Genomic DNA, 25458 nt, shown 5'->3' with positions numbered 1-25458 from the left:
AAATGTTTACTGCTAGATTCATTAGGTGGTAGTAACGGGTACAGTAATGGTAATATACAGTACTTCTCAAAACCCTAAAGTCTTTCCTGGCCATCATTTGCTTAAAACCCAGAGAAATCCACGACAAAGGTCCACTTATTTGACATAACCTAGAACCTCCAATCCTCAAACCAGGTTCATCACCAAGGCACAAAGGATTCAGTTCCTTCAGAAAACACAGCAAAAAATGATTTGGCACTGCATCACATTCTTAAAATTCAATAGTTTTTTCCTGTTCAATCCCAATAGAACAGAATGATTGTATATCTGATTTGGTATTAATAGTGAAGATTTCAAACTGATTTAAAAAAAAAAAAAAGGATGGGAAAGACATTCGAATTTTCTTGTTTTTTTTTTTTTTTAAATTTCACTTAATGTAGGTGCAAGAAGAAAAAAAATACCCTGTGATCCCATCATTATCTGTGATAGAAAGACCTGGCATTGCTATCATCCCCACCCTGCCCTGCCCTACTCTACCGTGCCTGTTAGGCAAGTGTGTGTATCTTATACCTGAGCCCGGCCAGACTAAGCCACATGTCCAGTGGTGAATTCGCCCTGAAATTAGAAAGCAACAGGGGCTGGGGAAGGGCCAAGTCACCCAAAGACCAAGTTCTCGTTTAAAACACCATTACGCTCCCTGCCTCCCCCCACCCCAGCCCCAAATCTGCCACCGCGCCAAAAAAGAAAAAAAAGCAGCAAACCATTCCCCCAACTCGCGGGTTCCTGGGGGACGCCAAGCCAGCCGGGTACTAATCCTCCCCCTCCACTATCGACGCGACGCGACCCGACCCTCTCGCCCGCAGTTCTCCGACGCCTTCTCTCCCTCCCTCCCTCCCTCAGTGGCGTACACGAGGCGTACCTCTCCCCTCGGGGCCCCCGGGGACTGACAGGAGGGGCGGACGGGGGAGCGCTAGGGACCCCGTCCTCGCCAAAGGGCTCCCGGGGGCGTGGGCCCAGGATCCGGCGGCCTAAAGGCCGTACCGGCCCGGTCCGCAGAAGGGGAGGAGGAGCAACGTCCCGGGGCCTAGGCCGCGCCAGGCCCTGCCCGAGCCCGAGCCGCAGCCCGCCCGGGGCCGAGCGTGGCCTCCCCGCCGCCGCCGCCGCCGCCGCCGCCGCCGCCGCCGCCACCGCCGCCTTGGGCTGAGGGGGGGGCGAGGTCCTCGTTACCTGGACGGGTTCCTGCAGCACCGTCATTCTCAAGGCTCAGGCCCGCTCTCCGTCGCGCCTCAGGCCCCCCCGTAGCGGCTCCGGCCCGGCCCAGCCCCGGCTCATTTAAACTCAGCAGCGACCGTTACCGGGGGATGGGGGAGGCCGAACGGCTGCCGAGTACACCCGAGTGCAACACGGAAACCGCCGAAGCTAGGGCTGGCCGGAAATGCCCGAGCTCGGCCGGAAAAACACGAAGGCCGGCGAAGGGGCAGAGCGTTGCCGGAAATGCTTGAAGATTAGCCAAAGAAAAACCGAGCCTGGTTTAGACCGAGGAAGCTCACGCTCCTGTAGGGCTCGGTTACCCGCGCACGCCTTGGCCAATCAGCTACGAGCAGGCTAACCCGGGACGTCGCGGGACCGCCGGCCCGGCTGCGCGGTGGCGGCGCCTACCGAGTTGAATCAATTGAACCTCCCTGGAGCCCTCGGATCTCCCGGAACCGGCGCCGCCGTGGCGCAGCCAAGTCTTTGCATATGCCTCCGCAGGCTACACACTGGAGTGGAAAATTCCAGCTGAGGCTCGGTGGGGGCGAAGCTGGGCTCCGAGGACCCCAGTTGCGACGCTCCTGCCCCTTGGAACCGGTGTAACTTCCGTCCAATCGTTTACACTCCCCGGCGCTCGGTGTTTTCCTCTGTTAAAAGAAGGGGATCGGATTAGAGGGCTTCGGAGGGCTCTTCCAATTCTAAGTCTAGGAACCATTTAAGCGCTCACCGCGTACTACAAGTATGGCTTAGTTCTTGGGCACGTGCACACGTCGAGTCCGAGTCTTTTACGTTTAATTGAATTTAACAAGCACTTCTTTTAAGCACTTATGACGTGCAAACATGGCTCCAAACACACTCGGCCCTTTAAATTTAATTCCGTTTTAACAAGGCACAATCTTTGGCTTAATTCTCCGCTAGCACATACAAACTCAACTCGAGCAATTATAAATCACCTACTATGTTCAGAACACTGCTTGGAGGAGAAAACAAAGACAGAGAAAAAAAATTTCCTGCCTTGAATTAATTTATATTTTATTTGGAGAGGAGGAAGAGGATATTACATTTTAGAAAAATAAGTAGGAGATAATTTGAGGAAGAACCCCCAAAAAGAGTGGAATCAGTAAAAGCTTCCTTCCCTTTTTTTTTTCTTTTTCTTTTTCTTTTTTTCTTTCTTTTTTTTTTTTTTTAAATAAGTTCATTCTAGTTTTTCAGGCCTTGGGGGTATCGTTTCATACTAACCAAACTTACAAGAAACAGATTTAACTTCTAGAATGCCAAATTATCAATTTGCACTGGGAGATCTATCGGGCAAGGTCACTCCAGATTACACAGCTCAGAGCACTGGTTGGTAAGCAAGAGAGCAAAAGGAATTGGATTTCCTTAAGGGATATTTTCATCAAGCTATGGTGGTCTGATAAACTGTTCTTAGCTCTAGGGGCAGATGTATTTGAGTAAGAGGTTTCTAGGGGTTTCTAGTCTTTAGAATCAGAACAGTCTCCTAGAAACACACTGATACATTTTTACTTTTTTTTGCTTTCTCTGCCTGAAATGCACCTCCCACTTTACCTCAGTTTCTTAGAATCCCTGGAATCAATGAAAGAAAATGAGCATGCCCTTCAAAATAATGCGCTTAGCATCATGTTAAAACTTGAACTTGTAGTGGTGAACATCATTCTAAAGTAAAATGCTGACAGAGATTTCAAGAATGTCATTGCATCCAATAGAAGGTAATCCACTTAAAGAGATTTCTGTTCTACGCCAAGACAAGTTTGAAGCGATCCAAAATGCTGACTCTCCAACGAATCAAATAGTTCTTCTTGAAGCCCAGTATCACGAACTGAAACCAAAACTTGATTTCATTGCAAGTATAAGAAAAAGGTGTATCTGCAGCTGGTGGCAGAATTCATGGTTGAAAGTGAATGCTTCAGACATTTTGGAAGCAGAAAGTGAATGAATTCATGGCAGGTTTTAACATTTTAACCAATAAGCTAAACGAGAATTATCAGATGCTGACTCTGGGAGGTGACTCTGAACTAGAGACAGTTTGGACCCATTCTCTGATGGAGTTGTGTTTAATGTACTGCTGCCCTCCCCACCCCCCCAAAATTGGAAAAAGATCTTTAATTTTTCAGGAAGAGAGAAGAAGACACTCAGTTCCCTGGCTCTGATTTTTGCTCTCCACCATTATAACCCCATATCCCTTTATTTCATGGTGCAGCCCTTGATTTTAAAAATGTGTCCATTGTGGCACTTTACATATGTGAGTAAATGAAAAATTCCCAATTTATAATCATTTCACTTAGAAATAACATGTTTGAGATTGCTGATTGACTTATTGAAATTTACAAAACCCACAACAACATGAAAAGTGTGGTAATAAAACCCAAAGTCATATTATTCAAAGGACTGTGCTGAACTCAAGTCTGTGGTGACCACTTGTTGAAAGAATAATCAGCATGTTTTATTATTGATCTATGGCTTTTGTGCTCTTCTAGTTTTGTAAATATATTTTTATAAACTTTCATATCTGAAAAAAATACCTGGTTTTACTCAAGTCTCAGCTCAAGCACCATCTTCTGTCTGCCAGAAGCCTATTGCCTCCTTCTATCTACTCTGAGGTCATCTACTTTATCTACCTTCTCTTTATATCTAGCTGTCTAAGTGCTCAATGCATAGAGCTCTGCATTGGAGTCATTGGTTGGTTATTGTCCTTGAAGAGGACCAAAATGACATCACTATGTTAGAATTGAATTACAGGGTGTCTAACGATGGCTAATCATTCCAGTGTGAGTTCAGAATGCTCTGCCACAGGTCTGACACATAGTTCCTATCAACATTTGGGATGGAGTCTTAGGAAGAGCTGAGTCCAAATCCAAGCTCAGTATTGGCTTGTGAGTTGGGCAAGTCATTTAACCTCTGCTTAAATTTTCTCACTTGCAAAATAAGGATAGTTATAGTCCCTTCCTCCTAGAGTTATTGTAAGGATCAAATGAGATAGTATTTGAAAATAATTTTGCAAAATAAAATATTTAAATGTATATTGCTTCTTCCATTAGAATTGACTAATTTTAGTTTTTTTGATTGTTTTCTCAATGTTTAGTATGGTATTCAGCATATAGTAAGTGCTTCCTAAGTGCTTATTGATTTATCAGTAGATTATGTCACCTGACATCTTATTTATGACAACTTTACCTTGGGCATGTTACATTAGATAGATCATCACTCATCTTAGTTTACATGAGAGGCAGCATAGTATAATGGAAAGATACCTGGTTTTGAATCTCAGCTTTGATACTTACTAATAATGTGACCATGTACTAGTCATGTCAGTTCTCCAAGCATGAGTTGCCTCATCTATAAAATACCTATAATACTTACCTTTTAGGAAGAGATGTGAGGATCAAATGATTTAAAACACTTTGCAAACCTTCAAACACAATATGGACATTAGTTATAGTTCCTACATATATAGTTATAGCTACAACACACATGCTATATCTATATGTAACATGTGTATCATATATTGTTTTACCTATAAATAGCATATATTATATCTACATGTAGATATAATACATATCTACATATAATATATAAATTATATTTTATATTTGTAGAAGAATTACATATAGTCTCCTTGGTAAAATTGGGAAGATACTCTGGATTCTTTGATGGAAGCATAGGAGATACTCCTTATAAATCACTTCCTCTGTGGATGGTTAAACTTATGAATCATTTGGTATGGATTTTTCTGGATTTCAACCTCAAAGGATGATATAAAATCTTGTGAAGTTCTGGGGATATACCTTGTTTGGTTCTTTTACTAACATGCATTAGCCAGATGTGGAATACAAGATACATATAAATTATAATTGTGTGAAAAAGCACATTGGGAGGAAAATGCATTTGTACATGCATATTACTCTGTATTATGAACTATTATAATAACATTCTTCCTGCCTCAGATCTCTCCCTATTCTAACATATCCTCTATGCTGTTGCCAAGGTGATTTTTCTGAAGCACGGATCTGACCACATCAGTCCCTCAGCTTACTGAACTCCAGTAATTCTCTATTACCTCCAGGATCAAATATCGTCTTCTGCCTGATATTTAAAGCTTTTCCAAATTAAATCCTTTCAAATTCAGCATAGTACCTTGTACATAGTAAGTACTTAATAAATGCAAATTTTATTATCTTGACTTTGTCATCTGTTTTCTTCTGATCTTTTTAGTCTTATTATACTTTACTGGCCTTCTGGAATTCTTGCTGTTTCTCTTATACAAAAATCTCTTATCTCTTTGTCATTGCATTTGCAAAAGACTTTCCTGATCCTCCTCGCCTTTAGTGTCTCCCCCTTCTTAGATTACCTTTTACCTACTCACTCTCTCTCTCTCTCTCTCTCTCTCTCTCTCTCTCTCTCTTTCTCTCTCTCTCTCTCTCTCTCTCTCAACAGTTAAGTAGGTAGGTGGATGGTAGATAGGTAGGTAGGTAGATAGCTATGTAGATCGATAAATGAGAGGGGGGAGAGAGGAAGGAGAGAGAAAGGGAGGGAGGGAGGGAGGGAGGGAGAAAGGAAGAGAGAGAGAAAGGGAAGAAGAGAAGGAGACAGAGAAAATAAGGGAGGGAGAATGAGGGAAAGGGGAAGGGAAAGAGAGAAAGACAACCTTAAGATAGTTTTAAACATCCTGTATGTTATTTATCTTGCATACACAGTTTTTTACATATTATTTTCCTCATATGTCCCCAATGTTTAGTATGTTGTTCAGTATATAGTAAGTGCTTATTTTCTCACTGATTGATTAGGACATGAAAGTAGCTGGGAATGCTGAGAAGCAGTATGATACGGTACTCAGTGCCAGATATGGAACCAGGACAATCTAGGCTCAAATTCTTCTTCTTACATTTATTAGCCATGTATGACCATATTGTGTATCTGTGTGTGTGTGTGTGTGTGCATGTTGTGTTCGATGTGTTTATCATATATATAATTGGGAGCAAACTTTTTGACATTAATAAGTCTTAATTTCTTAATTTACAATAATGCCTTTGGTATCTATCCATATAAGATTGTTAGGAGGCTCAAATAGCATTGTGTATATAAAGCATTTAGCAAACTTTTGAGTGTTATGTAGATGCCACTTATGGGCACCCTATTCAATTAGTTCACTATTACATATATTGTGGACAAATACCACATATAGAAAATGAATTGAAACCCAACACCTTATACCAAGATAAGGTCAAAATGAGTTCATGATTTAGATATAAAAAGTGATACTTTAAGCAAAGTAGAGGAACAAAGGAAACTACTCATCTCTGTGGAGCAGGAAAGAATTTATGGCCAAAGAAGAACTAGAGTATATTATGAAATGCAAAATGGATAATTTTTATTATATTAAATTAAAAACTTATTATATAAACAAAACCAATGCAGGAAATAGAAAACTGGAAAAAAAATTTACATCTAAGGGTTCTGATAAAGGCCTCATTTCTAAAATATATTGAGAATTGACTCAAATTTATAAGAATATAAGCCATTCTCCAATTGATAAATGATCAAAGGATATGAACAATTTTCCGATGAAGAAATTAAAACCATTTTTAGTTATATGAAAGAATGCTCTAAATCACTATTGATCAGAGAAATGCAAATTAAGATAACTCTGAGGTACCATTACATACCTTTCAGATTGGCTAAGCTGATAGGAAAAGATAATGATAAATGTTGGAGGGGATGTGAGAAAACTGGGACACTAATACTGATCCAAGCATTCTGAAAAATGACATAGAACTCTGTGTACACTCTTTGATCCAGCAGTGTCTCTATTGGGTCTGTATGCCAAAGAGAGCATAAAAACGGGAAAAGGACTCACATGTGCAAAAATTTTTGTAGCAGCCTTTTTTATAGTGTCAAGGAATTGGAAACTGAGTAGATGCCCATTGTTTGGAAAATGGCTGAATAAGTTATGGTATATGAATTTTATAGAATATTATTGTTCTATAAGAAACAATTAGTAGGATCATTTCAGAAAGGCTTGGAGAGATGTACATGAACTGAGGCTAATCTAAATGAACCAAGAGAGCACTGAAGACAGCAACAAGAAGATTATGTGATGATCAATTCTGATGGTTGTGGCTCTTTTCAACAGTGAGGTGATTCAGGCCAGTTCTAATGGATTTGTGATGGAGAGAGCCATCTGCATCCAGAAAGAGGACTGTTGGGGGCTAATTGTGGCTAACAACATAGTATTTTCATCTTTTTTGTTGTTGTTGCTTGTTTGTTTTTTGCTTTTTCTCACTTTTTTCCTTTTTGATCTGATTTTTCTTATGCATGTGATAAATGTGGAAATATTTATAGAAGAATTATACATGTTTAATATATAATTGGATTGTTAATTATCTAGGGGAGGGGATGGGGGGAATGGAGGGAGAAAAATTTGGAACACAAGGTTTCGCAAGGGTGAATGTTAAAACTATCTTCGCATATATTTTGATAATAAAAAGCTATTTAAAATAAAAAAAATGAAAATTACTTGGACTCAGAATTGAGTAAGATAAGGCTACCTAGCATTGCATTTGGGAAATTATCCTGGGATTTCAAAGATCTCAAGTGGCTTACTGCTAGAAAAGCCTACTTTTTTCTTTTTTTAATAATTAGAACTTTTTATTGACAGAACCCATGCCTGGGTAATTTTTTACAACATTATCCCTTGCACTCACTTCTGTTTAGACTTTTCCCCTCCCTCCCTCCACTCCTTCCCCCAGAAGGCAAGCAGTCCTATACATATTAAATAAGTCACAGTATATCCTAGATACATTATATGTGTGCAGAACCGAACAGTTCTCTTGTTGAACAGGAAGAATTGGATTCAGAAGGTAAAAATAACCCGGGAAGAAAAACAAAAATGCAAACAGTTTGCATTCATTTCCCAGTGTTCTTTCTTTGGGTGTAGCTGCTTCTGTCCATCATTGATCAATTGGACCTGAATTAGATCTTCTCTTTGTTGAAGAAATCCACTTCCATCAGAATACATCCTTATACAGTATCGTTGTTGAAGTATATAATGATCTCCTGTTTCTGCTCATTTCACTTAGCATCAGTTCATATAAATCTCTCCAAGCCTCTCTGTATTCATCCTGCTGGTCATTTCTTACAGAACAATAATATTCCATAACATTCATATACCACAATTCACCCAACCATTCTCCAATTGATGGGCATCCATTCATTTTCCAGTTTCTAGCCACTACTAAGAGGGCTGCCACAAACATTTTGGCACATACAGGTCCCTTTTCCTTCTTTTGTATCTCTTTGGGGTATAAGGCCAGTAGGAGCATTGCTGGATCAAAGGGTATGCACAGTTTGATAACTTTTTTTTTTTATTTTTTAAAATTTATTTAATAGCCTTTTATTTACAGGTTATATGTATGAGTAACTTTACAGCATTAACAATTGCCAAACCTCTTGTTCCAATTTTTCACCTCTTACCCCCCACTCCCTCCTAGATGGCAGGATGACCAGTAGATGTTAAATATATTAAAATATAAATTAGATACACAATAAGTATACATGACCAAAACGTTATTTTGCTGTACAAAAAGAATCAGACTCTGAAATATTGTACAATTAGCTTGTGAAGGAAATCAAAAATGCAGGTGTGCATAAATATAGGGATTGGGAATTCAATGTAATGGTTTTTAGTCATCTCCCAGAGTTCTTTTTCTGGGCATAGCTAGTTCAGTTCATTACTGCTCCATTAGAAATGATTTGGTTGATCTCGTTGCTGAGGATGGCCTGGTCCATCAGAACTGGTCATCATATAGTATTGTTGTTGAAGTATATAATGATCTCCTGGTCCTGCTCATTTCACTCAGCATCAGTTCGTGTAAGTCTCTCCAGGCCTTTCTGAAATCATCTTGTTGGTCATTTCTTACAGAACAATAATATTCCATAATATTCATATGCCACAATTTATTCAGCCATTCTCCAATTGATGGGCATCCACTCAGTTTCCAGTTTCTAGCCACTACAAAAAGGGCTGCCACAAACATTCGCGCACATACTGGTCCCTTTCCCTTCTTTATGATCTCTTTGGGATATAAGCCCAGTAGTAACACTGCTGGATCAAAGGGTATGCACAGTTTGATAACTTTTTGAGCATAGTTCCAAATTGCTCTCCAGAATGGTTGGATTCGTTCACAACTCCACCAACAATGCATCAGTGTCCCATTTTTCTTGCATCCCCTCCAACATTCATCATTATTTTTTCCTGTAATCTTAGCCAATCTAACAAGTGTGTAGTGGTATTTCAGAGTTGTCTTAATTTGCATTTCTCTGATTAATAGTGATTTGGAATACTCTTTCATATGAGTGATAATAGTTTCAATTTCATCATCTGAAAATTGTCTGTTCATATCCTTTGACCATTTATAAATTGGAGAATAAAAGCCTACTTTTTTCACATCAATATTCTCCTATAGATGTAAGATGACTGCTAATCATGAACCACTATGATCTCAAAATAAATAAGTCCACTTGTGGATCCTTGATCATGAACCACTATGATCTCAAAATAAATAAGTCCACTTGTGGATCCTTGATTTTAGCATCCTAGCTACATTCTTTTATTTTTTTAAGATAAGATTTTTTAAAAATCAAAACTTTTTATTTACAAAATATATGCATGGATAATTTTTCAACACTGATCCTTGCAAAGTCTTCTTTTCCAAATTATCCCCTCCTTCCCCCACCCCTTTCCCTAGATGGCAGGTAGTCCAATACATGTTAAATATGTTAAAATATTTGATATCCTACACACACACACACACACACACACACACACTTATATAGTTATCTTGCTGCACAAGAAAAATCAGATCAAGAAGGAAAAAAAAACTGGTTAAGAAAACAAAATGTAAGCAAACAACAACAGAAAGAGTGAGAATGCTATATTGTGGTCCACATTCAATTCCCACAGTCTGCTCTCTTCATTACTGAACAATTGGAATTTGTTTGAATCATCTCATTGTTAAGAGAGTCACGTCCATCAGAATTGATCATAGTAGTCTTGTTACTGCCATGTACACTCCTGATTCTGTTCATTTCACTTAGTATCAGTTCATTCAAGCCTCTCTGAAATCATCCTACTGGCTGTTTCTTACAGAACAATAATATTCCATAACATTCATATACCATAATTTATTCAGCCATTCTCCAATCGATGAGCAGCCATTTAGTTTCCAGTTTCTTGCCACTACAAAAAGGGCCACCACAAACATTTTTGCACATGTGGGTCCTTTTCCCTCCTTTAAGATCTCTTTGGAATATAAGCCAGTAGAAACACTGCTGCATCAAAGAGTATGCACAGTTTGATAACTTTTTGAGCATAGTTCCAAATTCTAGCTACATTCTTTCATCTACCTCTTCTCACAGAATTTTTGACTTTGTCAAATATTCAACTCAGATACTTGTTCCTATTGAATCAGAGACCCCTGAGGCTTGATGGAATGAAACTCATGAGTGTATTATGATTCTGCATTGTTGTATTTAAAATAAAACAGGATAAATGAAAGGTGATAGGGTAAATGGGGTAGCACTGTATATTAAAAAAAGATTGACCCATATGGGAAAATCCAGGAAACAAAAGAAGGAAATATGAAAGTATTTGGATCAAAGGAAGGAGAAAGAAGAAACAGAAGTGATTTTATCATTGGAGTACACCAAAGATCACCTGGACAAAAAAGAGTAAATTAGATAGGGAGTTTGGGATATAGATCAGGAATCTAAAATAGAGACATTATATAGTAGTGATAAGAGATTAATTATCCAGATACATGCTGAGTCTTGCCTCCTACTCTCTGTCTTTCTCTCCCTCCTTCTCTCCCTTCTTTCCTTCCTCCCTCCCTCCTTTCTTCCTCTCTCTCCTCTCTCCTCTTCCCCCCCTCCTCTCTCTCTTTCTCTTTCTCTCTCCCCTGTCTCTTTTCTACTTTACCTTAATGATAAATTCATCCTTTGAAAGATAAAGCAGACAACACGGGGAAATTCTCTTTTGGATGAGTCTCACAAATAGTGATTACTGGGATGGAAATGGTAGAAACCCTGGAGAAAAGTGGCAATTCCATCCTAAAATTTGTAATTTTAAAAAGGAGATGAACTCTGAATTTGGGAAGGAAGTGGGAAGAGTAAATTGCAAACCATACAAAGGAAGGATAAATAGAATCTTATGGATTAAAATGCTTCAGAAGAAGTCAGTATAAGAGATGTAGGAGATACTTAAGAATGAAATTCTGAAGACATAAGAAGGAATGATTCCAGTGAGGAAGAAAAACTGAGACTTGTCTGAAGAGATCAATGTAGCTGCAGAGGAAACTCACTAATCAATTTGTTATCAGGCCTCACCCTCCAGATTCTTTTAAAACCCCTTTCACAGTTGACAAACACTGCTATTCTCATTGTTTTCTAAGTCCACAGCCAAGAGGGCATGTAGTCTAACTTCCTGCCCAATTCAGAAATCCTTCTTCAGCATTCCTGCTTGGTTCCTCTGTTGACAGGGATTTCTTTGCCTACATTATTAGATAGATCTAATTGTAAGAAATTTCTTTATTGTATTAAGCTGAAATTGGCTTTATATTTACTGGTACTAGGTCAGCACTCCTAAGTTACACAGAAGACTTTAATTTAACATTGTCAAAAGAATATTGAACCCAAAGTCAAAAGACTTGTGTTCTAATTATGACTCTAATACTTAGTAATTTCTCTTTTCTAAGCTTCTATTTTCTCATCTTAGAAATGAGGACAATAATATCTGTACTTCCTGCTTCACAAATTTGTTAAGGTAAAGAAGGTTTAAATCTTAAAGCACTATATAAATTTCATTTATTACTACTACTATTTCTACTACTGCTACTACAATGAGGTTAGTATAACATCTCTGTAGACCTTCAGTTTTATAAAAAGTCCAATACCTCTTTTCTTCCAAGCTTTCTTTTTTGAGCCTCCCAAATATTTGAGTTAGCTCTGGCAATGCATCTATTAACCTTATCATCTATGTGTATATCTCTAGAAAGTATACTGCCAACGCAAATGAACTCTCTAAGTTTCTCCATTTACTGTGACTGATAGTTGCACTTATGGATGGTGGGATACTGGATGATGGAAAAACCTCTCTTTTCTTCGTATTAATTATCAGGTCAAAATTAACATAAGTGGCAGTTTATGGCAATCCATACTCTGTTGCATCTCAGTCTTAGAGGTTACATTGAGTGCATAATCATCTAAGAACAAAAAGTCGCACATTTAGTTTTGGTTTATAACCTTTTCAAGTTAAATAATACAAAGCCTTTGTGCTGAAATCATTGTTGTATGCCTGTGAAATCTAGACAGTCTGGAAAATCAAATCATTTCCATTTGATTTGTCTTAGGAAGATTCTAAAGATCACTTAGCCAGATAAAGTAATGGACAGTGAGGTTCTTTCTTGAGCCAAACACTCAAATTCTACTTCAGAGAGGCAATTCCAATGGGCTGACCACATTTTTTGGAATGCTGAATATACATTTGCCTAAAAGACAATTTTATGGAGCACTCACACAAAGTAAGCCAGCACACAGAGGCCAGAAGAAGTGAAACAAGAACATTCTCAGTGTCTCTCTGAAGAATGTTAGTATAGATTGTGAGATATGAGACAATGACACAGGACTGTCCAGCTTGGTGTGCCCACATCAAAGAAGCTATGAATTGCAGCAGCTTAAAAAAACCAAACAAAATAAAATATGAAATGAACAATTTAGAGACATCTCATTCTTTTATGAACTATTTATGCCCAAACTGTGGTAGAACATTCTGAGTTCATATTGGTTTGAACAGTCATGATTGACCCTAACACCATGATGCCATTTTGGTCTTCTTCAGTTATGAAGGATAACAATAAACTACCAAAACTACAAATTACTATTATTACTACCATCATTGCCCCCTACTACTACTAATTATTATTATTAATAGTAGTAATCTCTCTTCTATATTACAAAACCTTCAACTATTTGAAGGTAGCTATGATATGTCTCAGTTTTTTCTTTTCCAGGCTAACAATATCCACTTTCTTCAAATGTTCCTTGTAAAGAAGTAAGAAATATTTCTCAGGTTAAGAAAGAAATTATTACCATCAACAGATAGAGAAGATCATGGAAAGCACAATGGATAGTTTTGATTATGTGAAATGAAAGGTTTTATACAAACAAGACCAATATAGCCAAAATTAGAAGAAAAGCAGGAAACTGGGAAAATTTTATAACAAATTTCTCTAATAAAAGCCTTACTTTTCAAATATATAGGAACTGACTCAAGTTTATAAAAAAAAAAAAGCTATTCTTCAACTGATAAATGGTCAAGGGATATGAATAGACAGTTTTCAGAAGAAGAAATCAAAGCTATCTGTAGTTACATGAACAAATGCATTGGTTAGAAAAATGTACATTTAAATAACTCAGAAGTTTCACCTCACATTGATCAGATTGACTAACATTACAGAAAAGGAAAATGACAAATGTTGGAAGGGATGTGGAAAAATAAAAATATTAATGCATCATTGATGGAGTTGTGAACTGGTCCAATCATTCCAGAAAGCAATTTGGACCTATGCCCAAAGGCCTATAAATGATGCATACCCTTTAACTCAGCATTCCTACTTTTATGTCTATATTGCAAGAGATCAAAGCAAAGAGGAAAGGACCCATATGTCAAAAATATTTCTAGCAACTCTTTTTGTGGTGGCAAGGAATTGGAAAATGAGTGGATGTCATCAACTGGGAATGACTAAGCAAATTATAATAAAATGATTATGATGGAATAACATTGTGCAATAAGAAATGCTAAACAGATGGTTTCAGAAAAACCTGGGAAGACTTATATGAACTGATGCAAAGTGAAGTGAGCAGAACAAGGAGAATATTGTACACAATAATAGCAATATTGTAACAATAATCAACTGTGAAAGACTTAATTACTCTGTTTAATACAATAATCCAAGACAATTCCAAAGGACTCATGATGAAAATGCTATCCACCTACAGAGAGAACTATTGAATTCTTAATTGAAATAGAAATATTATTGTTTCACTTTATTTTTCTTGTGTTTTTTTCCTGACATGTTATGTATATGATTTTACGTGTATAATTGATATCATATTGCTTGCTTTCTTGTAATGTCTCAGTTTCCCTGAATTGTAATATCTCAGTTTTCCTGCCTCAGTTTCCCTGAATTGTAATACCTCACTTTCCCTGAATTATTATGCTATACCCTGAATAAAATTACTATTGCCGCCTTTCCCCCTCCCCCCAATTTCCTTACCTCATTAAGCTCTGGTCACTCTCACATTCCAGTGAATTATATAACTCCAGATGGCTTATCTCAAATGCCTGAGCAATGCTCACTATCTCTTGTCTTAGACTCTCTATCTCCTGCTCCCACCTTCTTGTTGCCCAGCCTGTCAGAACTAAAGTTATGATCCTCCCTGAAATTATGACTTACCTAGTGTTCTCCCCCCTTGCCTTTGTTACCCTTATAGTTGGAGCCCTATAAAAGGTCTATGTTTTACTTGCTAGAAGGCAGACATCTTCTGGGCAAGAGTCCTGTCCAACTGGCTAACTCAAATTCTACACTACTAAAATATTAAAACCTAATCTCTGTCTTGCTTCAGTTTCTCTAGCATTACATTCTCAATGAGTGGCACAGGAGTAAGAGAGAGGGAGAGAATTTGAAACACAAATTTTGAAAAATATTTGAAATAAATAAAGAAACATCTTCTTAGTTTCTTAATCCCTCATCATTTTGGTCTCTTATTCTGAACACATTTTGAGTTGTACACTTCTATTGTTAAATTGTCAAACATTGTATTGTAGATATAACTGAATATAATAGAATTATTATTTTCTCTGTTCTGTTTACCATCCATACGTGAGGCCTAATATTGTATTAGCTTTTTAATTTAATTAAACCTTGTTTTTGAAGAGGAGGGGGCTAGGCAATTAGGATTAAGTGACTTGCTCAGGGTCACATAGCCAGTAAGTGTTAAGTGTCTGAGGTCAGATTTGAATTCAGGTCCTCCTGAGGCCAGAGCTAGTGCTCTATCCACTATACCATTAATCTAGCTGACCCTGTGTTAGCTTTTTTAGCTCATATTGTGCTGATGATTAAGGATGTGGTTAGCTAAGTCCCACAGATCAAAATCAAATCGAGTTTTTCCTCTATCTGGTTATTGTACAGTTGTGATGATTTGAAATATGAAATGTGAAAGCTTGTAACACTTGAGTACATACATTATCACTATAAAATTTTATTTCAAATAACTGCACCTGTGAATCCTGGCTCCTTATCCTTGTGTTTGACTCATTTAACAGAGAGAACATGTTCTGATTTGCCTTTCCTAATGATTTACATACAAAGCAGATACAAATATTCTTTCTTTGATTTAGGTCTATCATATGTAACTTCTAGGAACCAGTTTCAGGCCATAATGACTGAAGGGCTTGTTCTCAATAATGACAAAAAGTCTTTTTATTGAGTAGAAATTCTAAAGAGCTGAAGACTTCATGATTGCTAAGCCAGAACTGAATTGGTAGACAAATAGGTGACTGCCTCTATGTGACGCCTTTTCTTTGTATTTATGAAAGAGGAAAGACTTCTTTGACGTATCTTTCCATGAGCTAATGGAGAAAGGGCAGCTGTTTTATCTCCCACCTGGCCATGGTGACTATGAGCACATTGTCATTCTGCCCTTTTGTATCTACTCATCCTTTATCTTAGGTGAACACATATTCTGAGATGTAAATAACCAGGCAATTTTGTGAAGTCAAGAGAAAAAAAATCTCATTAGAGGTCAAAGCACAAGTAGTACCAGTGCAACCAGAGGCAATAGTGGCCAATTATAGTAGAAGTACATCCAATGCATGTGAAAAGATAATCACTAGAGGATGACTGCAGTATGGCTCTTCATGGTAGAGAGAAGTGTTATGTATGGATTAGAAAGGGACTTAGAATTTTTCACTCATGGAACAGAAAGCTACAACTAAAGAAAGTTGCATAAGTTTTACATATATAAAGGGCTTTCCAGGTCAAGATTTGGGAAGTACTCCTTTGCAATACATGTTCTCTATACATATACCTTACTAGTATTATATTTTAAGTTTGAACTTGCTTTCTTATTAGATGTTGTGTGTTAATTATGGGAGAATCTAAGAAATAATTCTTTGTACCAAATATTCTTACCATAAATCTAAATAAATATTTTTGTAAAAAGCTAATTAACTCTACTGGCTGGTTGTTTATGGGACTCCTGAGCAACAATGTTAGAAGTACTGCCCCTCAGGATTATCTTTAAGAATTCTGGGAATATTAGTAATCACTCCTCAGGGGACCTAACCTGCCAATTCTAGTATGAGTTGGGGAATAGACACTAGAGGGAATACTAGGCTCAGAGTTCAACCATTTCTGGTGGCTGTGCACTAAGACTGTTCATCTGCTGTTGGAGTACCACAGCTGATTATTAAATAGACTTCCTATTTTGAAGTTATAGCTCTGTAAATCTTAAAAAAATTTTTTATTAAAGCTTTTTATTTTCAAAACATATACATGGATAATTTTTCAACACTGATCATAGCCTTGTGTTTCAAATTTTCCCCTCTTCCCCACCCCCCTCTGCACTCTCTCCCCTAGTTGGCAAGTAATCCAATATATGTTATACATGTTAAAATATATGTTAAATCCAATATATGTAAACATATCTGTACAATTATCTTGCTGCACAAAAAAGATCTGATCAAAAAGGAAAGAAAATGAATAAGAAAACAAAATGCAAATGAACAACAACAAAAAGAATAAGAATGTTATGTTATGTTCCACACTCAGTTCCTGCAGTACTCTCTGGTGTTGATGGCTTTCTTCATCACAAAATCATTGAAATTGGCCTCAATCATCTCATTGTTGGAAAGAGTCACATCTTTCATAATTGATTGTCATATAATATTGTTATTGCCATGTACAATGATCTGGTTCTGCTCATTTCACTTAGTATCAGTTCATGTAAGTCTCTCCAGACCTCTCTAAAATCATTCTGCTGATCATTTCTTATAGAACAATAACATTCCATAACATTCATATACCATAGCTTATTCAGTTATTCTCCAACTGATGAGCATCCATTCAGTTTCTAATTTCTTTTCACTACCAAAAGAGCTGCCACAAACATTTTTGCACATGTGGGTCCCTTTCCCTCCTTTAAAATTTCTTTGGGATATGCACAGTTTGATAATTTTTTGAGCATAGTTCTAAATTGCTCTCTAGAATGGCTGGATCCATTAACAATTCCAACAATGTGTCCCAGTTTTTCCACATCCCCTCCAACATTCATCATTATCTTTTCCTGTCATCTTAGCCAATTTGAGAGGTATGTAGTGGTATCTCTGAGTTGTCTTAATTTGCATTTCTCTGATCAATAGTGATTCAGAGCACCTTTTCATATGACTAGAAATGGTCTTAATTTCTTCATTTGAAAATTGTCTGTTCATATCTTTGACCTTTATCAGTAGAGGAATGACTTGTATTCTTATAAGTTTGAGTCAGTTCTCTCTATATTTGAGAAATAAAGTCTTTATCAGACACACTGGCTATTTCCCCGTTTTCCACTTTCTTCTAATTTTGACTGTGTTTGGTTTTGTTTGTGAAAAACCATTTTAATTTACTGTAATAAAAATTATCCATTTTGCATTTCATAATGTTCTCTATTTCTTGTTTGGTCATAAATTCCTCTCTTCTTCAAAGATTGAGGTAAATTATTTCTTGCTCTCCTAACTTGCTTATAGTATCATCCTTTATGTGTAAATCATGAACCTAGTTTGACCTTATATTGGTATACTGTGTGAGATGTTAGTCTATGCTTAGTTTCTGCCATACTGTTTTCCAGTTTTCCTAGCTATTTTTGTGAAATAACGAGTTCTTCTCCCGGAAGTCTCTGAGTTTCTCAAATAGAAAACCACTATAGTCATTTAACTATTGTGTCTTGTATACCTAGCCCATTACACTGATTCACCACTCTGTTTCTTAGCCAGTACCAAATGGTTTTGATGACTACTGTTTTATAATATAATTTTACGTCTGGCATAGCTAGGCAAACTTCCTTTGCATTTTTCTCCATTTATTCCCTTAATATTATTGACCCTTTTTTTTTCTTCCAGATGAATTTTGTTATTATGCTCTAAAATAAATTTTTGGCAGGTTGGTATGGCACTGAATAAGTAGGCTAATTTAGATAAAATTGTCATTTTAATTATATGAGCTCAGCCTACCCGCAAGCAATTAATATTTTTCCATTTGTTTGTATCTGACTTTATTTGAGTGAAAAGTATGTAAATGTGTTCATAAGGTTCCTGGGATTTTCTTAGCAGGAAGACTCCTAAATATTTATATTATCTATAGTTATTTTAAATGGAATTTCTCCTTCTATTTTTAGCTGCTGGACTTTCTTGTTAATATTTTATTTATTATCAATTATTTTTATTAACATATTTAATATTAGTTTAATATCTTCAGTTTTATTAAAGTTGTTCAAGTAGTTTTTTAATTGATTCTTTAAGATTCTCTGAACATACCAACATATCATTTGCAAAGAGGATAGTTTTGTTTCTTCATTGCCTACTCTAATTCCTTTAATTTCTTTTTCTTCTTTTATTGAAAAAGCTAACATTTCTAGTACAATATTGAACAATAGTGGTGATAATGAACATCCCTATTTTATTCTTGATCTTATTGTGAGCTTCTAATTTATTTATTTATTTAATTAAATTTCTAATTTTTATCCATTTAATGTTTATTGATGGTTTTAGATAGATACTACTTATCATTTTAAGAAAAACTCCATTTATTCCTATGCTCTCTAGTGTTTTTATTAGGACTCGGTGCTGCATTTTGTTAAATGCTTTTCCCACATCTATTGAAATAATCATATGATTTCTGTTAGTTTTGTTATTGATATATAACAATTGATAATAGTCTATTATGCTGATAGTTTTCCTGATATTCAACCAGCCCTGCCTTCCTAGTACAAATCCCACTTGGTCATAATTCTGCCCTGCACAAAACCCCATCATTTGCTTCTCAGACCAGGAAAATCCCCAAAACTTGGGCAAAGTAAAAAACTTTTTTTTTTTTTAAAGGTTTGAGCTCTTTCACCTAAGAAACAGAGGTGTTTTGTCCCATTTTGCCAGAAAAAGCCTTACTTTCCCTGATTCTCTAGCGCCTTGTCCTTTTCTAGATGTCTCTAGAGATGGAGAGATGATAAAATGCTCCCTGAGTAAGGGGGCCTTTTGTCAGAAAATGTAGGCATTCTCGTAGCAGGTGTCCCTGAGAGAATACTGCTCAAGCCTGAGGCTTCTGAGGACTCAAACCTTCCCGGGTATTTGAGTGTCCTAGCTATAGATGAAACAAGAAGCTTTACCTTGTCCAGATTTTGGGGGTTTTCCCAGTTAGGAAACCAAATGATGAGGTTTGGTGCAGGGCAGAGAGTTGTGGGAATCCCTTCTGGTTGGCGCAGGTCCAGCACGAAAGAATTCATGAACCTGAAAAGTCAGACTGGCAAAAAGTAGTTTATTGGCACTGAGAAGTCAGCTTTTGCTAGGAAGACAGATTCCCGAGTTACAAGATCCTGGCAGAGAGAGATAAACAGAGGTGTTAACACTGAGAAAAGAATTTCTTCTTAGCAGGCAGAGGGTCCTGATAGGCTGCTATGCCAAGGAGAGAAAAAGGGGTTCCTTGGCATGGCATGGTCCTGTTTTGGACCTTCTGCAAAGAAATGAGTGAGCAGAAACCTATTTTATCTTGGCTGGGGGCTGGGGGCAGTTTGAGATGAAATCAGACCAAGATCTTCCAGTTGAATAGAAGATTTCCAATTGAATGAGTGGTCCTGGACTAATCTTCAACTCAATAGAGAATGTAACAGAATGAAACTATTTATCTTGATTCCCTGGGGCTGGTCTTTTGCAGGGGAGAGCTTTTCAGAGTTCAAGGAGAGTTTCTCAGGTGTTTACCCCAAAGTCAGGACAGTTTCAGGGTTCCCCCATCAATTTCACAACTCCACCAACAATGGATTAGTGTCCCAGTTTTCCTATATCCCCTTCACAATTTATCATTAATTTTTTCTGTCATCTTAGTCAATCTGAGTTATATCTACATTCTGCAGAAGAATTATATCTATCAATGATTAAGTAAAAGGGCAGAGTTCAGATAGCTCTTAACCCACCTTCTCATTGAAATGCCTACCAATTAGGATTATTTTACCTTTACCAAAGACAGTACAAATGACATATTGTCAGCCCAATAAGAAGGAAGACATGTTTAGATTTAAAAGACCTGTTGGCCCTCACTCAGGCTCTTTGGTTATTGAGTCTATTCACCCAATTAATTTTTTACTGTTTGCTTAGTGAGGATGCTACATGGAACAATGGATAAAGTGCTGGGCTTTTAGTTTGGAAGATTCATCTTCAAATCTGACCTTAGATACTTCCTTGCAGTGTGATCTTGGGCAAGTCACTTAAGCCTCTTTATATTCCTGTTTTCCTCATCTGCAAAATCAGCTAGAGAAATCACTCCAGTATACTTGCCAAGAAAACACCACATAGGGATCATGAAGAATTGGATACAACTAAAAAAACATGACTGAATAACAAAAAAACCCAAAAGCTAACTTATCTAATTAATTGACCATGCTGAGGTCACTGACCCTGCTGAAGGGGGAGAGAGATTGACCAACTTTATTATTAGCTATGTGAAGCATTGTTAATAAACTATATTCTTACCCTGAAGAATATAATGCCTCAGTTTGCCTTAGTGTCATTTTACTCATCACACTCTTTACTGCTCACCATAGGAAGTTTTTTCCCTATTAAGTTTAATATATTTTTATATCAAATTACAAGGTTTGAAGAGTCAGATGTGACTGAAATGACTGAACAGCAACACAAAAATACTAACCTGCATGTGCATGTTAAATTTTTCTTGGTTCATTTCAGTTAAGAATAAGTCCATTTCTTTCACCTTCCTTCTCTTTGTGTATTTTTCTCACATAATCCAATTATGAGAAACAGCAAATCCTTCCTATTTTGTCTTCTTTTCTACACTAGGGTATCTGAAGTTGCTGAGGATACAATGCAGAGAACTAACCATTATATGATCATAGAGTGTATAGGAAAGATTAGCACTCTGGAGTGAGGGTTTGCCAAACCCTTTTAAGGAATGCTCATCCAGTTTGTGTGTTCATCTGTCACCTAACTCCCATCTGTGGCTCCAAGAAGCTGTAGCATGAGCAGTGACCATACCTAATTAACTATCTTGGCAGACAAGCTAAACCAGTTTAAAGGTAAATTGACAGGTTGCAAACCTGTTAGTAAGTGGGGGGATGTCTACCACAAGCATGTGAAAATTTCCTTTGATAGAATGGACTGATGAGAACAATTTGTTCCAATGGTTATGAAGCCATAGGTGAAGCAAGTGCTATGGAACACTTTGGTCATCTACCAAAGATGCCAAGGTTATCCACTGCATGTCCAGGCATCACAAATGTTGTTTTAACTTTTGTCCTGCCACTGGACTTTTATGATTCAGAAAGAGAGGTGAGGCTGAAAATCTTGTACCTCCCTTAAATCCATGTTAAATCATGTTTGAGTCAAGATATCACCCTGTGATGTCATTAGCCCTCTTCAAAAACAAAGGAAGAACAACAACACTAATATACTTTTACTTTCACTTGCCCATTTTTTCCTCCTGTTAAAACCCTCAGAATAGAACCAATTCACCTGATAGAGCTTCTCTCCTTTTTAAAAATGTCCTCAAAATCCTTGGAAGACATCAACATTCTGAAGAGATCTTTGTTTCCTGTTCTCCATTAAAATGTGAGCCCTACATCATCATAGACCTCCTTCCAAGTGCTTCAGTAAACTTTCTTATATTTCTTTGGATTCTTATGGTTTTTATTTCCAAGTTCTTTCTTATTCAGCTCTGGTACTTTCATTACAAATGCTTGTAAGTTCTCTCTTCCACTAAAGGTACATTCCCCATCCCCTAACCCTCATCTCTCATAGAATTATATTCTGCTTTTCAGGATAAGTTATCCTAGATTGTAAGCCTATCTTTGGTTTTATGATATATTGTATTTTGAGATGTCTAATTTTTAGGAGTAGCTGCCAGGTCATATGTGATACTCTAATTGTGGCTTCTTGATATTTAAACTGTTTTTTTTTTTTTTTTTCTGGATGCTTGTAGTATTTGTTTGCTTATTTGTTTTTAATAGATGAATTCATTTTTTAAATTTATTTTTAATAGCTTTTTATTTACAAGTTATATGCATGGGTAATTTTACAGCATTGACAATTGCCAAACCTTTTGTTCCAATTTTTCCCCTCCTTCCCCCCACTCCCTCCCCTAGATGGCAGGATGACCAGTAGATGTTAAATATATTAAAGTATAAATTAAATACACAATAAGTATACATGACCAAATCGTTATTTTACTTTACAAAAAGAATCAGACTCTGAAATATTGTACAATTAGCCTGTGAAGGAAATCAAAAATGCAGGCGGGCATAAATATAGGGATTGGGAATTCAATGTAATGGTTTTTAGTCATCTCCCAGAGTTCTTTCTCTGGGGGTAGCTGGTTCAGTTCATTACTGCTCCGTTGGAACTGATTTGGTTCATCTCATTGCTGAGGATGGCCAGGTCCATCAGAATTGATCATATAATATTGCTATTGAAATATATAATGATCTCCTGGGCTTGCTTGTTTCACTCAGCATCAGTTCATGTAAGTCTCTCCAGGCCTTTCTGTAGTAGATGAACTTAGAATTTTGGGGATGGCATTCTCAGAACTTTTCCTTTTGGGGTTACTTTCTGGAGGGATTCCATTTCTTGAGTAAAGTTTACCTTCTAAGCTACTTATTCTTTCAATTCTTTCTCAAGCATTTTTATTTCATTTTTACTTCTTGCTTGATTTCTATTATAGTGTTCATTTGGAGAATCTAATTTTTTCCTTTTAACTCTTTGTTTACAATTGTTTTAGAGTTAATAAATTTTTTTTCTTTGATTTATTTAACTCTAGTTAGGGAGTTCAATTTGATAAAAAAAATTTTTAAATTTATTTGCTTTGATTTATTCAACTCTCCTGGTTTTCTGCCAACACTAGTGTCGATCTCTATTCTTTGCTGCATTTTTGGAAGAGGTTGTCAGCCCTTCTTAGTCTTACCCTTACCCTTAGTCACTGAGTTCTTTTTTTTTGACCTTGAAAAAAAGGTTTAGATTCTGTCTGCTGGCTTTAGATTCCCTTTAGATCTTTTAGGTTCAGAAGAATGGATCTTCAGGAACCTAAATGGTATCTCAGGACATACTATTAGGAATCTTAGAGCCCCTGGACCTGGACTATCATGATCTGAGAATTATAATGAGGTGATTCAGGTCAATTTCAATAGATTTGTGATGGAGAGCTATCTACATCCAGAAAGAGGACTATGGGGACTGTATTTTAGATCATAGCATAGTGTTTTCACTTTTTTTATTGTTGCTTGCTTGCTTTTTTTTCCTCTCATTCTTTTAAATCTGATTTTTCTTGTGCAGCATGATAAATGTGGAAATATGTTTAGAAGAATTGCACATGTTTAATCTATACTGGATTACTTGCTGTCTAGGGGAGAGGGGAGAAAAATGTAGAACACATGGATTTACTATCTTTGTATGTATTTTGAAAATAAAAAGCTATTATTAAAAAAAAAAAAAAAAGATCTGAAAGTTATGGCACTGTACTGGGGAGACATTAGACCTGATGCTGTTTTTTTTTTTTTTTTTCAAAGTTTTCCAAGGTCCTCACTAGAGTTTTCTGAATATGCTGGGATTTCTTAGGAAATCCACTACTCTTGTTGCTTCTAGACACAAAGTCTGGTAGGCTACATGTGCCCTATCTATGGTCTGTGTGTAGCTTTTCCTTTGGTTTGGGGCAATTTTTAAAAATTATTATTACTCTTTTATTGTCATGACTTTTTTGCTGATTTTGAGGGGCTTGAATAAGCTCTGTGGTGGAAGAAGTCACCAACAATGAATAGTTTTACCATTGTGGATTTCTTGAATATTATTCTCTCTGATGTGAACTTCAGGATTTTGCTGGAATAGGTATTGGAGAACATGTTACTCTGTTACCTATTTGGCAGGACCCTTAGATTTAGGGTTGATTTAGGGCCTATAATATTCCAGGTATAGTGCTAGACACACTGATACAAATACAAAGAATAAAGCAAACCCTGGTCTTTGGAAACTTATGTGTGAAGACCGTGTATTTTTAAATCAGCAGGAGTCAGGAATTTGGGTTAGGGGAAAATCGTCAGTTTTTATTCTCAGTGAAGAAGGATCGGAGGTGGAAGAGAATGGGCGATAGCAATGTGTGCCGCTGAGTCAAGAAGCTAGCTGGATCAGCAGCCACACGACCAGCAGCTAGGAGAATGGAACCCAGGCCCAATCTCTCCCAGCTTCCCTTCCTGTCTCTCTTTCTGCCTCCACCCACCAAAATCGTCATTTCCTCTACAACACATCAGGACTTGCACGGAGAGTGGGCAGGGACCATTCGTTATCCAATCATGTATATTAATGGAGTATAGCCCAATTACTATTTAGCCTCACGTACTTGAGACCTCAGTGCATCAACTCAAACTTCAGCCCATTACACTTATGTATTCTTTTTTCACAAGACCATTAAAAATTGTTCTCTCTAAATAATATTTATATTTGAATATTAGAATTAAATAGTTCCAATAATCAATTTTGTTAATACCTCAAAATATAAAGCTTTATGAAAGGAAAAAACCAGATGAAAATCCTGTGGAGTTTAAAAAGTTCATGATGAAAAATCATTTTGATTTAAAAAGTGATTCACCAACATTTTTCCTACACTAGGATAAATGAATCTCCAAGTGTCTTTAAAATAGTTTGATTTTTTAATGGAGTTTTTCTTTCAGTTTCACTTTCCTCTTCATTTAGATTTGATCAAAGAAATCTATCTTTCCTTTTCAGCAAAATTTTAGTTCTATTCAATTGGTATATCTAGCCCATGATGTTTCCCTTTCATAAAGGACTTGTCCTTTGACTCTTCAAGCTGAACTGGATTCAGCTTTGGAGAAGCCTGATCATTTAGAGAGGGAATCAGA

The 25458-nt window shown here is 36.9% G+C and overlaps 1 protein-coding gene across 4 annotated transcripts in view; it reads right to left on the bottom strand.

Annotated features, from left to right (window-relative positions):
- Window positions 1–1534, bottom strand: part of CDC27 (cell division cycle 27) — a 91597-nt gene extending 90063 nt beyond the window's left edge. For 2 of the 4 annotated variants that reach the window (XM_031965942.1, XM_031965943.1), the window contains exon 1: window positions 1207–1534. In XM_031965942.1, the coding sequence (XP_031821802.1) occupies window positions 1207–1233 (27 nt within the window). In that variant the 5' untranslated portion in view covers window positions 1234–1534. The remainder of the gene's footprint in view (window positions 1–1206) is intronic. The other 2 variants (XM_031965941.1, XM_031965940.1) reach the window with 2 other exon arrangements.
- Between the last annotated feature and the right edge of the window lie 23924 nt (window positions 1535–25458).

The sequence above is a fragment of the Sarcophilus harrisii genome, chromosome 4, assembly GCF_902635505.1.
Source record: "Sarcophilus harrisii chromosome 4, mSarHar1.11, whole genome shotgun sequence".
Taxonomy (NCBI): domain Eukaryota; kingdom Metazoa; phylum Chordata; class Mammalia; order Dasyuromorphia; family Dasyuridae; genus Sarcophilus; species Sarcophilus harrisii.
Note: the sequence above shows the minus strand (reverse complement) of the source record. Positions and strands in the feature narration are given on the sequence as shown.